Below are 23,876 nucleotides of genomic sequence, written 5' to 3'. Positions count from 1 at the left end.
TTTGATCAACAGAGGCTCGGTTGCAACTACGAGTCCTTGGTAATTGATTATTTGATCAGGAAAGTTGCGTTTGTGTGACAACAGCAATATGATTGGCTGTGAATAGAAGGATGGTTTATTCTACTTATTTACTTACTACTATTTATTACTACTTATTTAATAATTTGATGGGTTCCGAGAAATACACTCATTTGCAAATCAATTTGGTCCTCACGAGAGACTTAACTGAATCTCTCGTTTATGATACTCTACAACTAAAGTGCTGCTCACAGGCCGCTTCATGTTTGGCATGGCACGATATTCGAGATATTGCAGTATATTTTCATAAAGGAATATCATAAGCGAGAGATTCGGTTGAATCTCTTGTGAAAATTGAGTTGCCTTGTGAGTAGTTTCCTGTATGAAAATATTTGATGGGTTGTTCATTTACCCATTTATTTAATAACTCTACCGACCCCATTTAGATCCACACAGAGAATTTCGAAGGCAACGAATAGCCTTGTGTGGCTGAACTTTTCGCGGTCTGTCTGCGTTTTCATAACATCTGAAACTCTTTGCAGACTGCATACCATTTAGCTTAGAAGACGAATTAGGGAGAAGCAACGTACCTAGTGTAGTATCCTCTACTAGCTTTTCACCTCTCCCGTTATTCGTACTCCCCATGAGAGTGAACGTCCCCTAGATCGTGGCGATCAGTTTTTTCTGACGTCTGATTAAATGACATCCCCGTCCAATCGTGGTTCCTTCCGGTGAGCCGTTGCCACCCGGAGGTCGAAACACCTGGGCTCTGAGACTTAAAATATCAAGAAGTGAAGACTGACTTGGTTGAGGACTCATCTCTATGTCCACTTGCAATTCTTGATTACTCATGGGCGCTGAGGCGACAGGGAATACGAAGCGGTTGCGGAGTCAGCGCAAGGCAAATTGGCCACCAACCACATCACGAGTCGGTTGTGGATTGGCTACGAAACTCTGGAAAAACCCGCCTGAAAGGTTCCGTGCATCAACTGGCCAAACCATCATCACAAACCGAGTCAGTCAAGCTGCAATTGCCGGCTAATCGACTCGACCGGCTGGATAATATTTAAACGTGGCGTCCAACATTGGGGCGTAGAGAAGCATACATTCAGTCTATCAATCGAAAAGAGGCTTTTTGAGAGAGGTACATCAGTATTTTTTGGTTCACCCGTTCGTCGAATCGGTCGCTTCGATTGCGATTAAGCTCCCGACCCGTCTAAGCCACCGGTTTCACCTGTTAGAACGTGAGACCTGGTCTGCTAGGAACTTGGGTAGAATGGCGACTCACCTTTCTCCTTCCGAAAAAAAACTCCTGACTTTTACTAGTATGGTGGTGCATGCCGAGTGCAGCCAGCAACCTGTCGTATGTGGTCGTTTCGTCTCATCGCAGCGACCATGGGTTGATGAATCGACATCGGCCGATTCAGGGAACAAGCCCGTAATCGGTGTAGTTATTCGGGCGTCCCTTATCCACGTGCGACTGAACAGAAGTGTCGAATTGGGAACAGATCGCTTATCATCCAGGACAAGTGCTCAGCGTCCAAAAATCACTGAAACGTCACCCGCAAGTTCCCCTAGAAAGTGATTGTGTACTTGTTTGTGTGCGTGAGTCACTAGTTTCTCAGGGATGCCACTTTTGGCGACTGAATGGACGGCTCTTTTATTNNNCCCCCCCAAGCGCCTCCTCCTAATCCTGCTGACCCGTGCCGTCTCTCTTTTGTCCCTTAATCGTGCACGCTTCGTTGCACACGATTACAGCAAGCGACTGATAATAATTGGACATCAACTCAGCTCGGATAGGGTTTGAGCTTACTCGGTCAGCCATCTCCGACCGTGACTCATCCTCAGGGCATGTTCTATCGGTCTTTTACACGGGTCTACGCTTGAATGGCGCTCACCAAAACGAAAACTTGATAAATCGTAAGTCTACTTGTGCCTTGTCAGTCATTAACAGAATCCGAACTATAGTGAGAGTTCCACGGACAGGACTCAGTCAACCGGTTAACTGAATAAGGGCAACACCTATTACTCGACACCTGTACACAATTGCGTTGTGAGAAACTCGGAGTCGAATAAATGAGGGTTTTTTTTTCTTTTGGGCCGTAAAAGGACAGCTACCGGAAAAGCAATCGAAAGTCCTAGTGGGGAGACTGAGCTTCGACAATTCCGTACTTTTTTTGTTTGTAAATTAAAAACGTTCAGCAGCGAAAACTTTATCGTTCTGGGGTACTTGTCATTCTGTTTTTCTTGGGTATACCGACCTTCATCGGAAGACGCCGTCTTATTCAGAATTAATTATGGACCAACTTAAGTCCGGTGAGCGTTAGTCAAGAGCAATGTCGCCACTGCATTAACTGATGCCTGCCAGTGATAAGCTCAACATATGTTGGTTTATCTAGTGCGGAAATCTGTGGTCCAGTCAATTGACAGGATGGCGAAAGACCATCATTGACTGACACGTGTAACCAAGTCCAATTAGGCTGTTCAATTAGCCTGGGTCTTGTCAGGGTTTCATACTGATGTTGGATTCTGGTTTTCACACTTGGCTGTAGTGCTTACTGAGTAGTCGGAGGTCCCAATGTGCCAGATGGTCGGTTTTAGGCTTGATGATGCTCTATATTTACTAGAATCGGCTAAGTGGGTCCTCTCTGTTTACGCCTTCGACCATTTCTCAGGATGTTTTTTGTTGTTCAAGGATGTCAGCTACTCATGGTCAGTCTGATTGAGTGTGACCCTGAAACTTCGATTACAGTTGAGTAGCTGACAACTGAACTTTGGAGCTGTTCCCTCACTCACGGCAGTGACCTTTGCTTGAAGTCATGGCTGCCGTTGTATAAGTATTTTATCTGCAGGTGAAATTCCTGTCGATTTTTTAAAGCCTTCAGAATTGATTTAGGTTGTTCACACTGCTATTCGGGCGCACATCTTCCTCAGTCTCTAAACTCTCGTTGAGTCACCGGCATTAGTCTACCTGTTCACAAGGTTAAAAATACTCCGAAATAGTGTAGTGACTGAGTCACGTGACGAACATTTCGTAGGCACAAACCACGGCTATTCTTTACTTGCCAAAGGGTCAGTGTTGCCAAGATGAACAAAAGAACTTGGACGACGCTTTTGTCTCTTTGTCAGTAGCTACTAAAGATGGTCTTTGGATGGCTTTCTGGGTCAGTAGTTAGTTAGCCAATGTGACAGTCAGTCTGTATTTTTCTGCTCGACATTGACAGGTAAGCTGACAAGCGGAGGATTCATTTAACATAGACCTGGCGTCACGGACGACCCATAGTACCCGTCATCCGCGACTTCGCTGACCACTTGATTTTATGGAGAGTGAGTCGGGGACACACTGCACAAGAATACTACCCTGAACTATGCACATATTTAGACAACTCTTGTGGCGTAAGACTAAAAACAAACCCGCGTGTTTCCCCTGCTTTCTGTTTGTGTGAGGCGATTGTTAATCCGCTTAGTGAGTTAAGTCGAATTTCAAGTCATCTAATGATCAGTAAACAAGTGGTTGGAAGCACTTCAGTGGAGCACACTCAACCCAAACCGTCTCGCTAGTGCCAGCTAGCAAGCAAACATTGTCAGAACGGCTGGTCAACCGCCAACACAATCATATGCCACGACCGGACTGAGCTCTTTTGGTTCACTCAAGATTACAGCTGATTGCGGTTAGTGTGACTGTGACCTTGAGAAGCAATTTCGGGTGGTCATGGGGACAGGAACGGGTCAACACTGCAATCCATCTTCAAACTGTTCTACTTCTCAGCAGAATATCGAGAACAATGTTATCCACTCTAACAGGCACAGCTTATCTGTGCAAACTTAAGGGTGGCAACTAGAAACACGTTGAGTATGTGAGAGAATTATCGCTCGTGTCCGCCTCACCATGCTTGTCATTGGTAGCAAAAAATTTCTAACGGTACTCAGGAATTTAGGAAGCTAGAAAGTCTGAACCGTAAAAGAGGGCTTCAGCGGATAAAAACAGTCTTGGAACTACCACAGACAAATTGAAAAGAACCCCGCTTCGAACAGAAAATCTATTCGATTTGGTCCAACCTTTTCGTCGGGAAACCTTGGCACTTTTTGACGGAGATTTTATCGTGTAAGTGGAGCCAATCTGCGCTGATCAGTCGCTCGTGAGCAAACGATTAACTATCCTAACCGCTAGCTGGGTTGAAACTCCTTGGAGTTTCATGCTCTCCTCAGACCGGTTGATTCACTTCTCTGCTTTCTTCATGTTTACTTTCAAACCTGTGTATTTTGACTCCTAGATCCATTGGACTTCCAAGTGAGCGCAACCATTGTCGTGTGGTCAATACGCTACTCGCTTTCCGTCATTTTAGTTAGTTTCGCGTTGCTAGCCTGTGACTCCCGTTATGAAGTCCTCTGCACAGAGCAAATGCTCTAACAACGACGACAGTCTCGCGAAATATCCACAGAAGTGCCAACAATCCAGTACGATTGCGGGCTAGATCGATAGTGCATTCAGTATTTCCGATACATATGAATAGCCTTCAGCATAACTTGCCAACTCCTACTAGACAGCATGTGTCGTCCGTTCATGGGTCCCTGTGATGCCTCCAGGGTCACATGAAATGAATCCCGCAGATTTTTTAGTCGGATTTACTGGAACGTTTATTTACGGTCGCCCTGAAAATCAACAGTCCAGCGGTATGTCGTTCAGCTAATATTAGTTTGCTATCACAAACAAACATGTTCGCAGAGTGAGCAAGTCCCTTTTATGATCTGGATGCGTTTTCCTCAACGGATTCCTCTCAAACAAAAAACACTTGTAGATTACTTTCTTTGCTCTGTTTTCTTTTTCAATCGTACTCGGCAACCAGGCTTCGTTTCATCTATTCAAGGGAACAGTAAGTGTGATTCTAGGTAATGCATGGTTTTCAAGCAAAATAGGCGTTAAGTGTGATTCTTACTTTTGGCATGGGTGGTTCTGAAGGCATGCTCCAAACGGCAATGAAGAGGTAGTGAAATAGATCCAGAACCAGCAACAGTGCATTTTTCCGAGCTAAAGGTAACTACAAATCCGACTTGAGCTGTCGAGTCTATATTTTGGGCGAAGAGAACTGTTCACGAGGAAAAAGCATCGGGGTGGATCTGTATGAGCTGGTCTGCATAGGATAAAAAGCTCTTTTTGTTCATTTTTACCGGTACATTCACCTAATTGGGTTCAACAGTCTCGCATCCCGGCCCGTATTTTAATCCCTCCAGACAAAAAGACGATAAGCGGGTTCTGGTGAAACTGAATGTCACGGAGACGCCTGTACCAACGCGTTGAAACCGAACAAGCGTTAGGGCGAACAGGTTCCTCACCATCAGTGACTACTCTCCTGTATGACTCCGCTCTTATGTACTGTAGAAAGCTTCTAACTGATGAAGACAGTATGGAGTTGAAGTTTTGGTAGTCCTTAGCCTTCGCCAAGGATTGCGATGTCGGCCAGACACGCATGAATTTCTGTGGCTCCAATGGAGACTTGGCAATGATTGTCACTTGTGTGGCTCTTCTGGGAAGCCAATTGGGGACACAGCGATTACTGAAGCGATTCGGTTGTTTCGCTGATATCTTCTTTCACTACCGAGTCATAACTCGGGACCCTTGAGACTGCGCACATCCAACGTACCACGAGTGATTTTCTTGGAATCAATGAAACCATATAGCTTTCTTGGCAAATTCTGCCGCTTCACATCGGACGAACAAGTCTCTCACAGAACGCTTTCGGTGGAGGTTAAGCTGAGACGTGAAAAGCTGGAGATTCGCACTTCGATTGCTTAGAATCATCAAGCGGGCTCTTAAAACCGATTAACCGAAGTCATTTGGGCTAGAGTCTCCCAGTTTTGGTGCCTTTCGAAACATCTAACCCTGTCAGTAAACACAAGTTGTCCACTTCTAAATACAATCAATCGGTGAACGAGGTACGAGTCGAACCACGAGCGTTTCGTTCAATGGATCGCACATTACTCGCTTTCTGAACGGTACTTTTTTCGTATGTAACACTGCACAATGTTACCTGATACTGAGGTTGCTGTTTGTAATACAACTCCATAGCCAAATCAAGGAAAGAATATCCGACATGAGTTTGATTTTGAGACAGTTTCGTCCTCACTGATACAGAAAAAGAGGAAATGCTTGAGGCGATAAAAGACATGAGTGTCCGAGCGGTGTTTCGACTGTTTTGCGAAATATATTCTCTCGTGGTTTCAAAAACATCGAAGACAATAACTAGACTTTACTTTCTAACAGAGGAATTTGGGGTAGTTTCAACAAATCTGAGAGGTGACTGAACTGGTAACCCACCACTGAGCTGCCAACCAGTAGCCGGAAGATGGGTAGTGAATGCTGAACGTCCTTTAGTTGTGGAGGTATATGAGTTCCAAACGTCGTCTAGTTTCCGGTCCTGATAACTCCCCGTCTCTTCCGTCCTCGACTAATCTATTACAAACGACTGGGAGAATGATTCCTCTCCATATAACTGGAGATGTTCCTTGTAGATTAAGAGTGCTAGTGGTGAACTCGATCAGGGTGTCAACCTGAGGTCTGTCGCAACAGTAATTCTAGGGTCACTTCTTCGTTGTCCTGCGAAGTCATAGGAACAACAGACAGGACTCCGACCGGATACGTTCACCTTTCTAGTGTTTTTTCACCTCGAGGAGGATTCACCCAACTCTGTTAACTGGCCTTCTGAGTGCGGTATGCCCAATCGGTTCGTGAATGTACTACACCAAGTGTGCAACAATTGTGAGTGGCCACGGGAGACTCATCCCCACCCACAAGTATCAGTGTCAGTCAAGAATCGCCACAATACTCTCCATTCGCACCGCTTTTGTTTGGGGTGCTTTTGATCTGGTATGTGCAGATGAGATTGTTGTAGCTTTTAAAATGGAGGAGGAAAACTCAATGGGACGCGCTCCGCATCTAACATCGTGATGTCATGATCCAGGACTTACAGTCTCTAAGCTCATTGCAAAAATCCACTCCTGTCCCACTTGTGATGTCGAACGAACATATTGCTGATACTCAATTATCGTATCTGTACGACTACAGAGTGGATCGTTTTTTTATGGGAACAAAGTATGGTCGCTATGAGTGGAACATCTGGTATGTCCTCCGATATGTCAGAACCACAGTCTTGTTCCTTCCATCAAGGGGTACGTTCATCTGCACCAGCCGCAGTCGTTTGCACGTCGAGTTCAGAATAACAAACAGTGAAGTGGGAAATGTGGGACTTCGCAAACTGTTAACCAATAAACTACTGTTAGTGTGGTCCACCAATCAGAAGGGGGCCTACGTGACCCTACCTTACCGTTAGTGCGGTCCACCAATCAGAAGGGGTCCACGTGACCTTACCTGTACGTAGCTCGGATCGCTACGATGTAGGTGGATTCTAACCAATCCCGGTGGCATTTTTGCCCATACTCTGCGTCTATGCTGAGTGGTCGGGTGTCCACAGCCCTGGAGACTCGTGATATTGTACCATGTAGTCTCCATTTTATCCAGTATTGTTCTTGTTTCGAGTTGTGTTTTCATAAACAGGAATATGAATGTAACACGGCCACACTTTGGTTAAACTCAAACCGATGCTATTTTAGCCCTCTGGTGTTCTTTTATTGCATTTATGCTAACCTGTCTTTGAGTTGGAATATATAAGATGCCATGTAAAAATCGGATAGGTAACCTAATCATCACATTTAGAAAATTACTTCTCAGTTACCTGCTTATCTTTTTTCTTCGCTGTTCGAATCGTTTCGCTTCCTACCCGAGGATATGGTCATCTTCTGAGCTGTTGTTGTTTTCTTAGTGGGAAAAATAAGTCAATACAGGATCGGTACCAGGCGGACTACCTCCGCCCACAACCCGCATCTAGTTTGGTAGAACGAGGTTGTAAATTCTCGCGTACCAACGTCCGCGTTCAGTCCTCGTCGCATGTGAGAGGGCTATCAAACAAATTTTTGTTGTCCCCACTATGGGGACGATGTGGAGGAACACACCCACTTCCAAATTTCACGGTCTTGGTAGATTTTCACAATCCAGTACCCTCGCCAAGATAACGCGATAGAATTATTGCTTGTATTCATGATAATTCCGATTCTACCAGGCGAATTCTTTGTGTATGTTTTTTTATTACCCATGGTCTTGTCTAGACATTGAGTTCTTTCTATCTTGGTACAAACTGATGGTAGTTTATGTGAAGTGATGTCCATGGGTTCCTTCGCGGACTAAGACAATGCGCGACGCGAGGAAACAGGATAAGATGTATACGGGACCTGTCTGTCGGCTCTACTCACGTAGATTGTTGTTCAGATGACAATTGTGACATCTTCAAGAGAATGTGAGTGTTGCTATTACAACGTCACCCTATTCGGTGACTCCTACACATCTTTGCACTCCCTACCTAAGCATTTTCCATCCTATGGACACAGCTTGCAACATAGACGCGTGGGTAACACAAGCGGCTCGGAAGCCGCATCAGCCTACTTTTCCCCTATTCATAATAGGAAACTAAAAACAAATAATCTCCGATGACAAACAGATTTTATCTCTTCTAACGTAAATGATTGATCCGTTTGTGGACCGGTGTAGTTGACCAAATGATAATGCTTGCTCCTTACAACCGTAGTTGCTAGCCGACTGTGGCCGGCATTAGTAAACACCGTCGGACTGCCGTTTCAGGTGACAGGAAACAGACAACTCGTTTTATCGAGCATAAATACCCGTTTATGTTTCCATGTGGTCGTCTGGGTATGAAGACAAAACTGTCCCGATTGTTCTCTGTGTTGACTGATCCTTTGCTCGACATTAGTCAAGTGTCGTGTTCTATTCATTCGACTTTAAAAAACCGGAAGGGTTTGTCTGTGTTCGATCTGCTTTCTGCTCGATCCGGCTACAAATCGGATGCAAAGCTGTCGACCGCGTTGTATGGAAAGCTAGACTTTAGACAAATTAGGATAGAGAACCTCGTCGGTCAGCTAGGCTGTTGTTCTTTTGTGTTCAGAACAGCGCCACCAAATGAACCTAATGCTGTGCCACTCTCTTGTTTCTCACAGTCTGATCTCCAACTCTTCCCCGGTGGCTTTGTATATGACGAGCCAGTTTTGTAAATAACAGAAACTGCCCTTGTATCCGAAAATGAATATGATTCGCGCTCAGTGTGTTTGCTGAGCTCAACGACCGACACCATACCTCTAGGGAACAATAATAATATCTCATTTCTCATGACTCAATCATCTAATTCAGCCAACTCAGTGGCTTCGCAGTCGACCTAACGATTGACTGTTCTGGAATATCTGTACCGACCGCGAGACGGCTCAGTAGTTAGAGCGCGAATTTACTAATCCGTGGCTCGAACCTGACCTCTGCCTGTCGACTTCTCCTGTCTAGGCTTGGCCAATCTGGCACTATCCCAGCCTTCGTGCTTCCTTCGGGTGGCATGACAGCTAGGCACCGAAAGATCGCGATGGGATCTCTTTAGCGGTTCTTTTGATTGCATGTTCTTTTTATCGCTTTTGCATCTCGGCTGTTCATAATGCTTTTAAAATTAAGACAACTCGAGTCGTTCTCAGATTGCTTTTTTGACGGCAGGTAGTCATGATAAAAAGGCTGCTGTTCTTTAGCTGATACAATCCTTCAAGGTCAGTTCACCACGGAAGACACTTCGATATTTAAGAATACTGGGTCAACTGTACCCTCAGATAGCTGTGTGCTGCAAGGCTTATTCGAATTTCACCTGAAATTCAACCCACTTTTCCATTACTACTGAATAAGTGACGATTACTTCACTTGATTTTGAGTTACAACACCGTTCGACCAGGTAAACGTTATGTTATGCATGCATTTTCTCTCTCGAAGTTTCTCACTCCAGTTAATTAAAGATATTCGTTCTACCAACATTAAATCAGTGCTAGCTGGGCACACAATTTCCCAGGATCAATTTTGACGGGCCACAAATCCAACACTGACTTGTCCAACTCGATTGGAATTTGTATCAGATTGTTACAAACGGTCCGTTGTTTGTTTGTTTGTTTGTTTTTGACGCAACAAGTTCGCCGTAGAGATTGACTGTCTTCAGTCCAGTTCGTTGTCAAGTTAGCTTTGTCACACACACACACACACACAATATCGGTACTTTGAACGGAAAACAAAGAGCCGGACAGCTTGAGCCCATTTCGTACAAAAATGTTCGAGCAGACCTCGACGCTGGCTAACGGCTGGCAGTCGGATGTGTTTGTATTGTGCGCACAGTGCCTGGTGACCGGGGCTAACTACGTGTGCTAGCCATATTTGCAGTCGCCATCTTTGTGCTTGTGTCGCAAACTGACCGGCGTCGAACAGACTATCCCACGGAGTGAAAGAGCAACAACAGAGACCACCAACACCTGTCACCCAGTGTTCGGCGAATAAAGTCATTGAACACATGTGCCAGCCTCCGTCGATTCAAGTTACCACACTATTGTTGTTACATTTGTGTACGTGAAAAACTCATCACTGAAAAGCATGTGAGGGGGGAGACTCAATCGAACAGACTTCACGTTTGTTTGTTGTGCCTACAGCTCTCAATATGGGACAGCCTAGCTAGGTGGACTGAGGTGCTGCCAAGCTTGTGCCACACAGACAGTGTGTTTTTGCCTCTGGAATCAAACAGGTGTGTGCTTCCACAAATTAACTTTTTGGTGGTGTTTATACCTGTTTGTTTATTTGTTTTTTTTTGTTTTCACGATTTCATTTGTGAGAGAGAGCAGGTTGCATTGTGACCAGTTGTCACAAAAGTGAGTGGTGGTTCGGGGAAAGTAATCGTTGCTAGGACACCACGACTTATACGAGGCGTACTGTGAAGTACACGGTTGAGTAGTAGATATACTAAAAATACTTCCGCATTCGACCCCCATTTTATCTTTTTTTCGCTTTTTTCGTCAGATTTTGTTCAAGCACGATGAAACGGTTGTGCGGCAGTTGAACGCTAACATTTTTACACGCACAGTTTGCGCATATGCCAGGGTACCACAGAAGAAAAGCATCCAAAGACCTGGGTGGATTCAACCCACTTCACGCTGAACAGTTGACCCATCATCGCTGTTCTGGAATATATACACCGGCGCGGATTTACTAATGGGGAGGTGGTCCGTGGTTCGAGCCCGAGTTGACTTCCCCTGTCTAGAATTGGGTGACCTGGCAATATCCTAACCTTCGTGCTTCCTTCGGGTGGCGTGGCAGCTAGGCACCGGAAGGGTTTTACAGCTGAACGTAGCGCTGTAATACGTATGTCTTGATAGTACTACTCTTTTGTGATTAAGGCGAATGTTGTTAGCTCAGGTGCCGTAGATGGCTGGACGAACCAAAAACCAACTTCTCTTTCACTTGGCGCTCCCACGAACAGAACGAAAATCGGCTCGCTATTGCCGAACCAAACTCAATTACCCTGTCAGGCAGCAATCGTGTTTCCTGATCCCTGAGCAGTGGAGTATTCCCTCAGCGTAGAGTGAAGTTACCCATTTTGGAATAAACACATCGGGTTAGCCGGTGCACTCGCCATCGAATCAAGTAGATAGAGTTCTATGTTGCACAAACTCATCAATGGCATTTTTTTTCGCCAAAAGATAGACATAAAGTTTTTGTTTTATACGCATAGGGTCCAAACATCATCCGAACCCACGAAGGACATGGGAACTCGTTGGATGCTCACCCATGACTCAAGTTTTGATTCAAGCAGGTTGTTTGGCATAGGGTAGCAACCTCCGACGGGGGGCCGTTTTTTACTCGTAGCTTTGTGTTTTGAAACTGACCAGTTCCCGATGAAGTGGTATTCTAAAAACAACAACTATGGACGATTTGGAGAAACTGGTATCAGTAATTCGACATCTTTTCTGTCTAGTGTACAAAAAAGAAGAGGTTTGATGTTATTAATTTCTTTCGCATGTGAGAAGTGGTGTATTCGCTTCGAGGCATATTTTAGTTCTTACGCTTATTTTTGGCACCTTGTAAGGCTAAACATTACCCATTTTTTATTGTATCCACATCAGAAAAGTCGGCTAGCCTTATGAATTGGCTGAATTATCGTCGAGTCGCTTTTTCTAGCCAGAATTTCTTCGGAATTTAACTTGCAGTTTTACGGAATTTTTGTGTTTCAAGCTTTTGATCCGGTCCATAACGTTTTATATGTAGTAAAGGACTTTATTCGGCAGTTATCATACTTCAGAGACTGGTCTTACAAAACAGTGATGATATTTCCCCCTTGTCACATCGTTCACACACAGTGGTGATAAAGAAATTTCGTTCCGTCCAAGATCTGAGTACCATTATAGACTCAGTTACGGACTGTATGTACTGACTACTAAAACGGTGCGCACCCTTTTTTTTCTAGAAAAAAACGATCATTCAAAAGTGTAATCAGCTGTTTCCTGAGGTTTGTGTAAATCCAACTTTCTCGAGTCTTTATAACACTCGCGGTTAGATCTTTTTTATTTAGTTTCCCTTAGAGAAGTTGTTGAAACCAGTTGTTCTTTCTTCATAAAGGAAACTACTCACAAGGTTGCTGAAAACTCTTAGACAGCCCACAACCGGTTTCGCCCTTCATGGGACTCATCAGGTAGGCGCAGTCTTCAAGTTTCCATCAACCTTATGTTCTACTTGAACCCAAATCGGGCTGTTTTCGAGAAATACACTCATGGGCAAATTTGGTTTTCGCGAGAGATTCAACTGAATCTTTCGTTTATGACATTCTACGACTGGGATTCAGTTGAGTCTCTCGTGAAAACCAAATTGATTGTATTTCTCGAAAATGTTCTTTTTTTACAATCTGAGCCAGACTGTACGAAGGTCACTCCTCAGATTGGTGACCTCGTTGTATGGTGTTAAAAAGATTCTCTGTGCCAAGTTAGGACCACCCTCGGTTTTTTTAGCAGTGTGGTAATCGCTTTTCAAGAAAGTTGACTGGTTGAAAAGTTTCTCTCGGATGGGTTCACCTCATACAGCAGTCTCCCTAGGACTGCATCGCGTCGCCAGTAGACTGAAATTATGTTATCACTTCATATCGTAATAAGTCCTTTTGTTCAAAACATACGTCTAGATATACAAACCATTTGATCGAGAATCGATGGTGATCGATTATCTGGTCTCAATTTTGATACTATGCATCGGGAATAATCGCCCGTTGCTGATCTGTTATTCATCAGATCTGCACTTGGTGAACGAAAACTTTCGCTTGTCCGAATTTCCCAGAGGAGCTGAAAAACGACCCTAGACAACAGGAGGGAGAATTGTTTCAACCCCCTGTGGTGTGTGTCGATTTGTCCAACACTCACATTAACCAAAGAAAAAACGGATAGACTCCCAATGTCCCCTTCAACACAGATGAGTGGAATAAAATTGGTAACCGTTCAGGTGTAGCATCCTTATGGTGCCCAGCTGCCATGCCACCCGAAGGAAGCACGAGGGCTTGGATACTGCAAGGTTGCCCAAGCCTAGATAGGGAAGTCGAGAGGCAAAGGTCGGGTTCGAGTCACGGACCACCTTCCCATCAGTAAATTCGCGCTCTAACCACTGAGCCATCTCGCCCCCAGATAAGTGGAATTTCTTAATGGAACACATTAGTTAAGCCTCATTTGTTCATGTTGTGCTATCGCGTGTGCACCATAGTGTGTAGTCTTCAACCGAGATGTGGATACCATGTTTGGTTTTGTGAACCGATAGTCGTTAGACTGTCGGTTAACACCACTTAGGTGCAGACCAGTGTACTGACCCGGTCGGTTCCAGAATAGCTCTTCTTGATGTGGCGAGTGTCCTTTCTCGGTGACTCGTTTATTTCCAGTGTGAGCACAATCAAACTAAGCGCCGAACTTGAGGCTCGAATCCGTCATTTCTATAGCCAGTTTTTCTCCACAAGAGATAGATTGCCTCAGATTCGAAGAGAGTATCTTGGTCGCAGGGTATATTCGTATACTCAAAAATGTTGCAACCGGCGGGTGAACGTGACAAGTTTAAGTCGAAGAGACATCCACATGTCACCGTCTCCTTTGTTCGCTTCGTTTCACTGACCTCGGATTTTCGCTGTTTTTTTATTATTCGAGTTGCTGCCACTTGTTGCACTGTCAGTGCCAGTATTTCAGTGCACCTATGTGCCCATGCGCGTCTGTATTCAGTTACAGTTCGACAGATGATCACCGCTCAAGCTTCCATTGGTCGAATAACCCGAATGAGACCGTCTGGATCGTTCGCACTAGCTTGCATTGTACGTGTTCCCTTCGTATGCGAATGCCGATATCGGCATAACACTGCTGAGCTGAGAAAAGTGTTGGCCTTATTGCTGTAGCCTGTTTTGAGAAAATAATAGGTGTTGAGTTCCGCTCGACCTCATTCGACATTTTCACTCAAGGTTGGGCTAAGCACACCATTCAACTTCGTCAGACCGCAAGAGCAAATGAGCTGCTAACCTTGAATCTATAAATGTGTTATCTGAACGTGTCTTCTGGGGACTGAAATATGTCAAAGTGTGCCTGTGCAGAGTAGAATGGGAAGATTTGGATCAAGTGATACTCAGTGATGAGAAACGGACCTAATCAACAACCATGCCTCCCAATAGGGCATAAAATTTCTTACCAGAAACCTATACATACATGTGAACGAAGCGTGGATTCAGACAGGTTTGATCAAAATGATCCGAAGCATCACGAAAAGCGCCACTTTTCTTAGAGACAAGTTTCTAGGATCGTGGAAATGTTGAAACACTCCGTGAACAAGGTCAAAATGACCCGAACATCAACTGTAGCTAAGCTGGTTCCGAATGAATGGCGCAGGGATCAACTTTGTTGATTTGTAGAAGCGTTTCGCGCATGCGTTCCCAACACCGTCTCAGTCGATTGCACTGTCTGTGGGTTGCGTGAAGTCGCTCATCTTGCAATTCCTAACTAGGTTTTGAGAAGACAGGCCATGAAAGTCATCGAACCAGCCTAAGTACGCCTGGCGGATATTGCAACACCTGACTGCAACCCATTCGACATGGCCAGTTCTCACCCCAAAATACGTACTGCGGAAACGACCGGTACGTCAGCTCATTTGACAACTCAGTCAGACTTTTTTCACGTGACAGACAATATGCTGTTGAAAGTCAGCTTTTTCTGATCCGTTGTGCCTGGACTGTCTCTTCTTCGGTGGGAAAAGCTTCACTTAAGGTTTGCCCGTGCGGTATACATCGTTTCAAGTTAGTATACCCGGGGAGTGTTCACAGGGTGTTTCGAAGAGACATCCGGCGATTGTGTTAATCCGTCCTAATGGGTGTCCAGAGGCGTTTCGTGCACTGTGTGAACATCCTGCCTTGATAGTTGGGTTCTTTCGGTTTCCACTTTAGGTTCGTTCTTAATCGTCACGTGATAACGGCATTTAAAAAAAACACCAAGAAGTCCTTTTGTTGGAAAGGTAAACTTACATTGGCCTAGCTTCTTACCGCAACCTTGTAACGCTCTCTTGTGGCTGTCATCAGAATGGTGTTGGCAGTATCAGTCAACCAGTACGTATGGTAATGCAAAACGCCGCTGACTTTGCATTCTTGCTTTTTTGGTGAAAGACGGTCGGTTCAGGGGGCCAGATGCATTTTTGGAAGGAGTGCTATGTGTTCGATGCGACAGTGCGATGGAACACTCTTGTTCTAAACAAAACGCTATTGTGTTGATTTGGCCTACGACTAACCCCTTCGAAATTAACCAAGGCTTTGATATAAATCTTTCTGGTACATAATCTCAGCTCTGATGTTCAACGATTCGCCCTCGCCCACGTCATGATGATTAGAATCGCTCGATCACAATTCGATACTTGGGCTCTCGGGTGTCTGACATTGCTCTTCGGAATTACGCAACATCTTGCTTTCGTTTTTTGCCTTTGATTCAGTCTTGAGAATGTTGCAGAACCCAAGTTATTCTGTAACTTCTACACGGCCAAACCAGTGCCCAGTAGTTTTAACTAAACATGGGTTTTATGTTCGACAGAACAAGCACACCCCCAAAGACCCTTGTAGCAGACGCTGTTGGATTTTTTCCACAATAAGCCTGCACTTGTCAGTCTGCCTTCTCCGCCATTAGTGATTGGCGTGCTAGCTACAGTTTCTATGTCGGTCGGTTTTTTCTCTGATTACATTCAAATTACTAGTTGAACTGGTGATTGAGTAACTTGTAGAACAACTGATGGGTGTTCAAATTCCCCTGACTCCTGTCGGGAGTTGATTACTCATCTGTTTGACATGCTTTTCTGCCTATTCTCCCCTCATTAAAATTCGACTTACTTCTGTTTGCTTTTCTTTGATCCCGTCTCAGATACTGTTCCGTCCAATCGAACAACCATTGCCGTCACATGTGAGTTACTGCCCCACCCCAACTTCGCCCCGTTTTTTCTGGTTTCCCCACTCGAGTGACTCATTTGTGGATGGGTGTCAAGCCACCATGGAGTTGTTTTGTTGTTGGACGATCTCTCAACCTCAGGCGGGAGTTGATGTTGTCTGCAGAATCTTATGCAAATTAGCTCTGCTCTGCTCTGCTCTACCCTGATTTATGGGCTTAACTGTTCTTACAGACGTCAGCTTCACTATCTGACGCAAGCCCCGGTTGTCTTGACCTCAGTGTTTAGACAGGCAATAACGCGCAAATTAACCCCAAGCCCAAGCAACTGCAGACAATTAGTGATGCCATCTAAGTTAACCTCGAACTGCTCTGCAGTGAACGATGCACACAAATTCCGCTGAAAAACACGCAGTGCGTGACGAGTGACCTTGGTACGTCCTTATAGTTTTCCTCATTTAATTTCATCTTTTCGGGACAAGCGTGCGTGACTGGAGGGACGTCAGTGAGTGACACGGTCACGCAACTGTTTGGTTTGCCCAACTGAAATTACTATTTTTATTAGACACTTAAACTGATTTCTCCAAAATGCAGTATGTTGTTGTATGGCCTAATGCCGTTTATGTGCGCGTGATGTAGATATTCCTCTGGCATTTCTCAAGACTGGAATCCCACGGAACCAAGCTTAGGTATATATGCCAGTTAGCCGACTTCCCAGAACGAGGTCCTTTTTGCAGAACCACGCGAAGGGTGGAAGAGAGCAGGGGGTCAAACAATGGCTTGGTAGCGAGGTCATTACGAGAAAACTCAGCTGCGCTGGTCATTGCCGTCTCCCTGGATGGGGACCTCGAGACGAGTCACACTGTTAGTTGAAGACATTGTCAGACATCGCCCATTCGCGCTCTCAGTAGGGTTCGTGCATCCATGCTATTGCTTTCAACACAGCTCCCTTCCCAACCCCCCACTTGAAAGTCTACTGACAGACGTCTATTTACGTACCAGTTTATCAGCTCTCGCCTCCAATGCGAAGCTACCTACCCACCTTTCCAAATCATCGGTGGACGAAACTCTGGCAGCTACAACCACTGTACGACAAGTACGCGGTTCTTACAACGGATAATGATGATGGTGATGATGATACATTGTGGGTTTTTGGAGACATCGGAGATGCTGACGCCAAATAGGAGAAAATCTTTGGTTTGTGGTGTCCTTGCGGTGCATGTGGCCCGCATGAAGCACTGTAAAGTTGCTAAGACCTAAACAGAAGCAACCAACAATTCGGGGGCTGATTTGAGCTATGAGTCTTTCTAATGTTGACGCGGAAGTCACGTGTTCGGATCCCACGTAAACTCTGGCTCATCTTTGCAAGCCTGCATAACTGTTTGTGACACGGGGATTAGCATTACTTGGCTTGTTTAACCCATGAACTCATCTGTTAGGGTTTGCCATAGAGCGGTTGATCTAGGATCTCGTGCGAACGCACTTTTTCAAAAGCGATATGGAACTTGTAGGCAAACCTGTATGGTTTTTCTGCAACGACTCATTGACGGTTGCATCTTCCCCAAACTCCGAACTCCGTCCATCAGGGTGCCGCGAGTTGTTGAACTGCACCGATGAAAATATTGGTTGTATACCAACTTACAAAATGATACTCCAGTTAGTCTTTCGGCGGCAGTGGTTTTTTCCTACACTTTAACTAAATGCTTTTTTCGGTGAAACTCGAGAAGACATTAGAAGATCCGTTCTGGCACCATTATGTTTCTTGGTATCTAACGAAGACGACGCTACAAGAAGGAAGGATCACATCAGTGTAACAGCCCCTGAAGCAACTACACGCACACACACAACACACACACACACACACACACACACACACACACACACACACACACACACACACACACACACACACACACACACACACACACACACACACATGTACCCACTCACCAGTTTCATGTGAATCCAGACCATTCAGTACAGCGTCATACAGCGGTCCTTGGTCTCCCGGTCTGAAGCTCTCACCTTGCCAAGTAGTCGATTCATAGTGCCTCTCTGTTAGCGATGGTGTTCGGAACTTACCTCCCTGAGGTTCAAACATGACAAGTCTGCAGGAGACAGCTGGGTTGCGAACAGCTAGTTCCTGCACTGCAAGAAATAGTAGTATACGTCGCCCTGGTACTGTAATAGGAGTATGAAAACGTGAAGCTGTTCTTCCAGGCGACCAGTAGTCCCCTATATGTAGGAAGAGCAATGCTGCCTTCTTTCAAAAAAGGATGAATTAGAAAAGGTCGTCGCTGGATATCGCACATTCCGATCTCCCGTAACTATCGGCGTATTGTGCAACATTTTGGGAGCATTTACTGTGCTTGCTAGATTCAAGAGGCAGACTTCTCTGCCACACACCCGGTGCCCTCGGAACAGCCAAGGGTCAACTCATTGGATCATCGGAGAAAAATCTAGCAATCGCTATTTCAATATTCGGAGTTGTGTGAGACGTCATCACCAGGGGTAGCAAGTGTTTCATCCTCCTACTGTCAATAGGTCAAATTTTCAAATCAAAGGCTCAAGGTGGATCAGCTCAGTCAATCCCCGTTTCTCAGTGTGTTTAACCAGGACCGATCATCTGCGTTACAGTGTTGTAGTGGGATACATCCCATCTATTTTCTGGATCAGTAAAGTTATCACTGAGTGCCGAAGGTCTCTAAAGACTCTGTATTTGACAGTCTGTCTGGTTGAAACAGTGGATCACTAATTTTGAGGTACGACGGTTCGTTTCGCGGTAAATAATCCTTTCACGCCGATCGCGCTTTATGAATTATGCTGGTCAAGCAGAGATGGGGCAAGATGGCCCAAGTGGTTAGAGCGCGAATTTACTGACCGGAAGGTCTGTGGTTCGAATCCTACCTCCGCCTCTCGACTTCCCCTATCTAGGCTTGGGCAACCTGGCAGTATCCCAGCCCTCGTGCTTCCTTCTAGGGGCATGACAGTTAAGCACCAAAAGGGCGCTATAGCTGAACGATTCTAGGGTACCGTCTCTCGCACAGCTTTATTCGGCAGCTATATATCAGGTTGTAAAGACCCCGAGGCTATCAGAGTTGGCAGCGTACCATGAAAACTCTCACTAGTCAACTGTCTCCAACTGTCCTTCAGCCGAACGGCAATCCCGGGACGAGACACCCTAATACTTAGTTACCCTGACAAATATAGTCCTGTCGCCCTCAACCCTTAACTTTTCCACTCCATGCTGTATCAGGTAGGTGAAAATGCCATAGCTTAAACCACCATGCAGAATCCATAGGTGGATGACGACTTGAATCGCCATAGAAGCTGCTCCCTTCTCGTTATTCTTAACTCGGGATGATATCTGACATAGGCAGTCGCTCGCGCTTGCCCATTGGTTACTGAACGGATCAATAATTTAAGCGGTCTAATTGGAGCCGTAGCATATCGACGGCGCATCTGTTGATGCCCCACCGAAAAGTCTTGGGAAAATAACGGGACGGACGGTTACACAGATCGCTTAATTGAAAATCCCCCTCCATTGGCATTTTTTGTAAGAATGATGTAAACATGAGGCTACAGCCCAACCACGCAACTGTGTGAATCTTTTCTAAGATTGGCGTCCCCCAGTGGACACGACAACAGGACGAGTAGATCTGTGATCCGTTAGCACGATTCCCTGTATCAAGAAGCCGATTTGAGTTCTCCTGCATCCGCCATCCGTATGGCGTCAGCATGCATACTGAAATGGAACCGCGAATCATAGCTTTTGAATGTACTTGAACGAATCTGAATGGGCGTTTCGATGTACGCAGACGTACACTCACAGTCCTTATCGCCTTGTTTCTTAGACTTGGTTTGGTTTTAGTTGTATACTCAGAGTAGGCATAAAAAAGAATTACCGTTGCACCTTGTGTCACCCTAATGGAAGCCAGTCGAAATCAGCCGACTAAAAGTGAGATGGTCATTCCAGATGGCTCTGATTCAGGACGCAGCGTGTTCCAAAAGTCGCGTCAAGATATAGTCGCTTATGATCAGCTCACCTGATTCTATCTGAAATTTTTTGCAATGGCGAAATCGCATGACAATCAACCTACCATTGATCAGTTAACATTAGTCCACCAAAATCCTATCGCATTCATTAGTACTGCGTGGACTAATTCCTGAAAACAACCCGAGACGAGAAAAGATTAGTTCAAGCGTCTCTTGACATTGGTCTCTTTGGTGAGAGAGAGAGAGCGCGCAACAAACTCTTCAGAAGGGTGGCCTTTGTCAGGGGTCACGCAACTCGGGGGTGGGGGAGGGCAACCTATGACAATTTACATCATCATGTGAGTTATTTGATCAATCAGAAGTTGGTTGACCTCGTGTATGGGTGGGCAATGTGCTTTGACGTTCATAATCTTTGATATTTCTGCGTGCATTTGATTCACAGTCCCCAGTAATTTCTACACTAATTGGTTTGTGGAGGTTTTTGGCTCATACGTCTGCAAACATATTATTCCATCTAACAAAGACCGAAATAAGTAAGTAAACTCATCGGCCCTTGGACGCTTACCTTGAAAATCACGACTATCATAGTCAAATCAGTTGCCTCACAATTCTCATTTTTCTCTACCGCGATTTTCAAAGAAGAATCGTTTTTTTTTCTTGCTCGGCCGCTGAAGCACTCAGCTATGCACCGCCAAAGGGTGCAATCCACATGTACAGCGAGAAAGGGCCTAAAATTTCAGTTGGGAACACTGGGATTTTCTAAAATAACGCTTGTATGGTCAACTGTCGTTTGAAAGAGGATGGTTGAATCTCACAAGCTAGCTGACTTACCAACTGGTATCGCAAGTTTCTAACCGAACCATTACTAGCACCTACCTATTCTAACAAGAGCGATCAACGGACTGCTTTGTTGTGAGTAACGTTCATCGGTCGGCTTGTTGGTCAGGTCTGTCGTGCAGTTAGTGTATCTAACTTGCACCATCTAATGCCCCGAGGCTGATTTCTTACTCTATTGTCTATAAGGAACTCGGCAATGTGCCCAAACGACCGACCCATTTCGATCGTCAGTGTGTATGTATGCCGGCGTTTTTTTTTGCAATTCGATTACCTCGCATGAGCATTCGTTTTCGTTTGTGATGTGTGGTGGGGGGCTGCTTTTCGCTTCTTAACGGCTGATTCTCGATAAATTAGAATTGCCTTTTGGGCATTCGACACCTTGCGGCAACAAATTCAATCAACTCCGTTCTCCCTTGCTCCCCTTTTATGTAGTTGAGCAAACAGTCCATTTGCATAGTCCCCTTTCTTCAGTTTTAATTTGCAAAGTGGACAGTAATCCTTTTATTGATCGTGTAGGAATGGAACTGTCACGGAAATTACTGCACATCGTGAGAAAGGCTGTTTTGCAGCAAGGTCTACCTTGATCCTACTAACTTGTTTTCCAAGTATCGAGTAAACAACATGAATACAGTATTTTTTCCATGAGGAATCTCGTCAAGTACACCCATTCCCCGTCATGTGGTCTCTCTTAGGGCTTAGTATGATGACTACTCATGAGTAGTTGCAGATTTTCAATCCGCAGAGCTTGCTTGGACAGTCTTGATGCGATTAGCAAATGGGTAAGCAGTGGACTCAAGATTTTTGGCTACTAACAACTATGCACATATTCAGACATGCTGTAGATTTGAAATCTGACACAAGAGACGAATGTAGTAGTACCACTACTCACAAATCGATTGGGGGGGGATTGGCCGCTGAAACCATTAGTCATATGGAGCAATTGTGCTAGATGTAAGTTCACAGTAAGATCTAACTGCAACCCAGCATTGACTGTCTCCTCCATGCAACCAATCAGCCACCTGGAAACCGTATGAATATCGTTCATATCCTCTGTCCAGTGTTGAAGGCTACACTCCTGACATTGACTGATCAATGTTTCATGGCCACAAGCCTCGAACACTGCCCCAGCAAACCTTTCCGTGATGAGTCAGCTATTTACTCCGGAGTGGCTTCATAGTTGATGAAATTTCTTCCAACTTAGCTTATTTTAAGCAATCCTTATATCCTAACTGAGCTGAAAGTGAAGCAGTCACTCCCAAAAATACGTTCTTGGAATCAACTAGAAAGAACCGGTCTCTTGCACCGGAATAGAACCGCATCTCCGCACCGCGAACAACGGACACTTCAATGATTGAGCCCATTCCTTCGTTCTTGAGAACTAAGTTTTACTGGACCAGATTTATGCTTAGCGATTGACCACCACTGGTGACGGTGATGAGCTTCTATCATGCGTTTATTTACATCTTCGTTGTCTCGAGCTCATCCTTCAAACTGCACGCCCAATTCACTAGCTGTCTCTTGATCGTTTATTGTGTTTTCGGCTCTGGTCTTTCCCACTTGTTCCAAGTGCGGTCACTTCAGTCGTTTGAGGCACCGTAAGAGAGCTGGACCAGTTATATTCCTCCTCTGGACTGCAGGTTGGTTTAGATGTAGCGGGACCAAAGTTAAATTTGATCCTGGCCGCTTTCACATGTCGGTAAGCCACGGGGAGAAAGCTCGCGTCGAATGGCCGGCAAGTGTACGGGTATCCTGATCAGCTGCCAGGCAACGATAGTTATCAATTATTGGGTGTTAGGAGCCAAACTCATCGATTTCAGGTTTTCCATGCTGATCCTTGCAGTTGTAAGTGAACGAGGGAAAAACGTTAACAGCGAGATGTACGAGAAAGGGTGGATGTGTTGCTCACAGAGGATTAGGAACGTGTGTTTGACGTGTTTCCGTTGGCGCCTTGGTTCAGGTCAGGTTCCCCTGAACCATCTTGACGCCAGATTGTTTCTAATCTGGAAAATGTCAAAGACAAAGTTTGTTTTATTCTTTTTCCTTGTCTAAATTTTTCTGTTCACTCCCCTTTTGTCAGTGAGTGTTTGCCAAATGTGGCGCCAAAACTTTGTGAAAGTACAAGTTGTTTCATCAAGTGCGCATCAGTATCAAAAATCAGCGAAATGTTTGAACTGTATGAAGAGGCGAGTTTGTTTACGGTTTTTCGGTGGCTTTTAAGGAGGCCAGAGGAGTTAGCACTTGGAGTTAGGATGATTGTCATACGCGATCAGTTTGCACGTCTTGTGATGGTTCACTCGACGAACAAATCTCTATTCAAATCGCCCTAAAAGCGCTTACACCTAGGATTTTGGTAAGCAGACTGCGTAAGATAATTTTAAGCCAGGGTTGTGTGTGGTGTACGCGAACTCAAGTTCACTGTCCCATGGGCATTGTTCTCACGAGCTTTTTTTCTGACAGTTATCCAGAAAAGCATTCATCCCTCTCCCGCACACAGATACTACTTGGTGAACGAACCCTCGGTCGCATGCGTATGCCGCCTGAATATACATTACAACCGATGTAAATAAATAATATATAAATCGTTCAGCTGTAGCACCCTTTCGGTGCCTAGCTGCCATGCCACCCGAAGGAAGCACGAGGGCTGGGCTACTGCCAGGTTGCCTAAGCCTAGACAGGGGAGGTCGAGAGGC

The 23,876-nt window shown here is 45.1% G+C and overlaps 3 protein-coding genes across 3 annotated transcripts in view; 2 read left to right on the top strand and 1 right to left on the bottom strand.

Moving 5' to 3' along the window:
- Positions 1 to 17,537, top strand: part of T265_01052 (hypothetical protein) — a gene marked incomplete at both ends in the record, with an annotated part of 65,486 nt that extends 47,949 nt beyond the window's left edge. Inside the window, 2 exons of the mRNA XM_009164995.1 lie at positions 16,333 to 16,371; positions 17,364 to 17,537. Of these exons, the coding sequence (XP_009163259.1) occupies positions 16,333 to 16,371; positions 17,364 to 17,537 (213 nt within the window). The remainder of the gene's footprint in view (positions 1 to 16,332; positions 16,372 to 17,363) is intronic.
- Positions 17,538 to 19,166: 1,629 nt separating this feature from the next.
- Positions 19,167 to 23,876, top strand: part of T265_01050 (hypothetical protein) — a gene marked incomplete at both ends in the record, with an annotated part of 46,481 nt that continues 41,771 nt past the window's right edge. The window contains one exon of the mRNA XM_009164993.1: positions 19,167 to 19,212. Coding sequence (XP_009163257.1) covers positions 19,167 to 19,212 — 46 coding nt within the window. The remainder of the gene's footprint in view (positions 19,213 to 23,876) is intronic.
- The window catches only part of T265_01051 (hypothetical protein), a gene marked incomplete at both ends in the record, with an annotated part of 18,272 nt that continues 13,809 nt past the window's right edge, over positions 19,414 to 23,876 (bottom strand). The window contains 2 exons of the mRNA XM_009164994.1: positions 19,414 to 19,534; positions 23,626 to 23,847. Coding sequence (XP_009163258.1) covers positions 19,414 to 19,534; positions 23,626 to 23,847 — 343 coding nt within the window. The remainder of the gene's footprint in view (positions 19,535 to 23,625; positions 23,848 to 23,876) is intronic.

Source organism: Opisthorchis viverrini (assembly GCF_000715545.1).
Source record: "Opisthorchis viverrini unplaced genomic scaffold opera_v5_11, whole genome shotgun sequence".
NCBI lineage: Eukaryota > Metazoa > Platyhelminthes > Trematoda > Opisthorchiida > Opisthorchiidae > Opisthorchis > Opisthorchis viverrini.
This window is presented reverse-complemented; position numbering and strand designations above follow the sequence as displayed.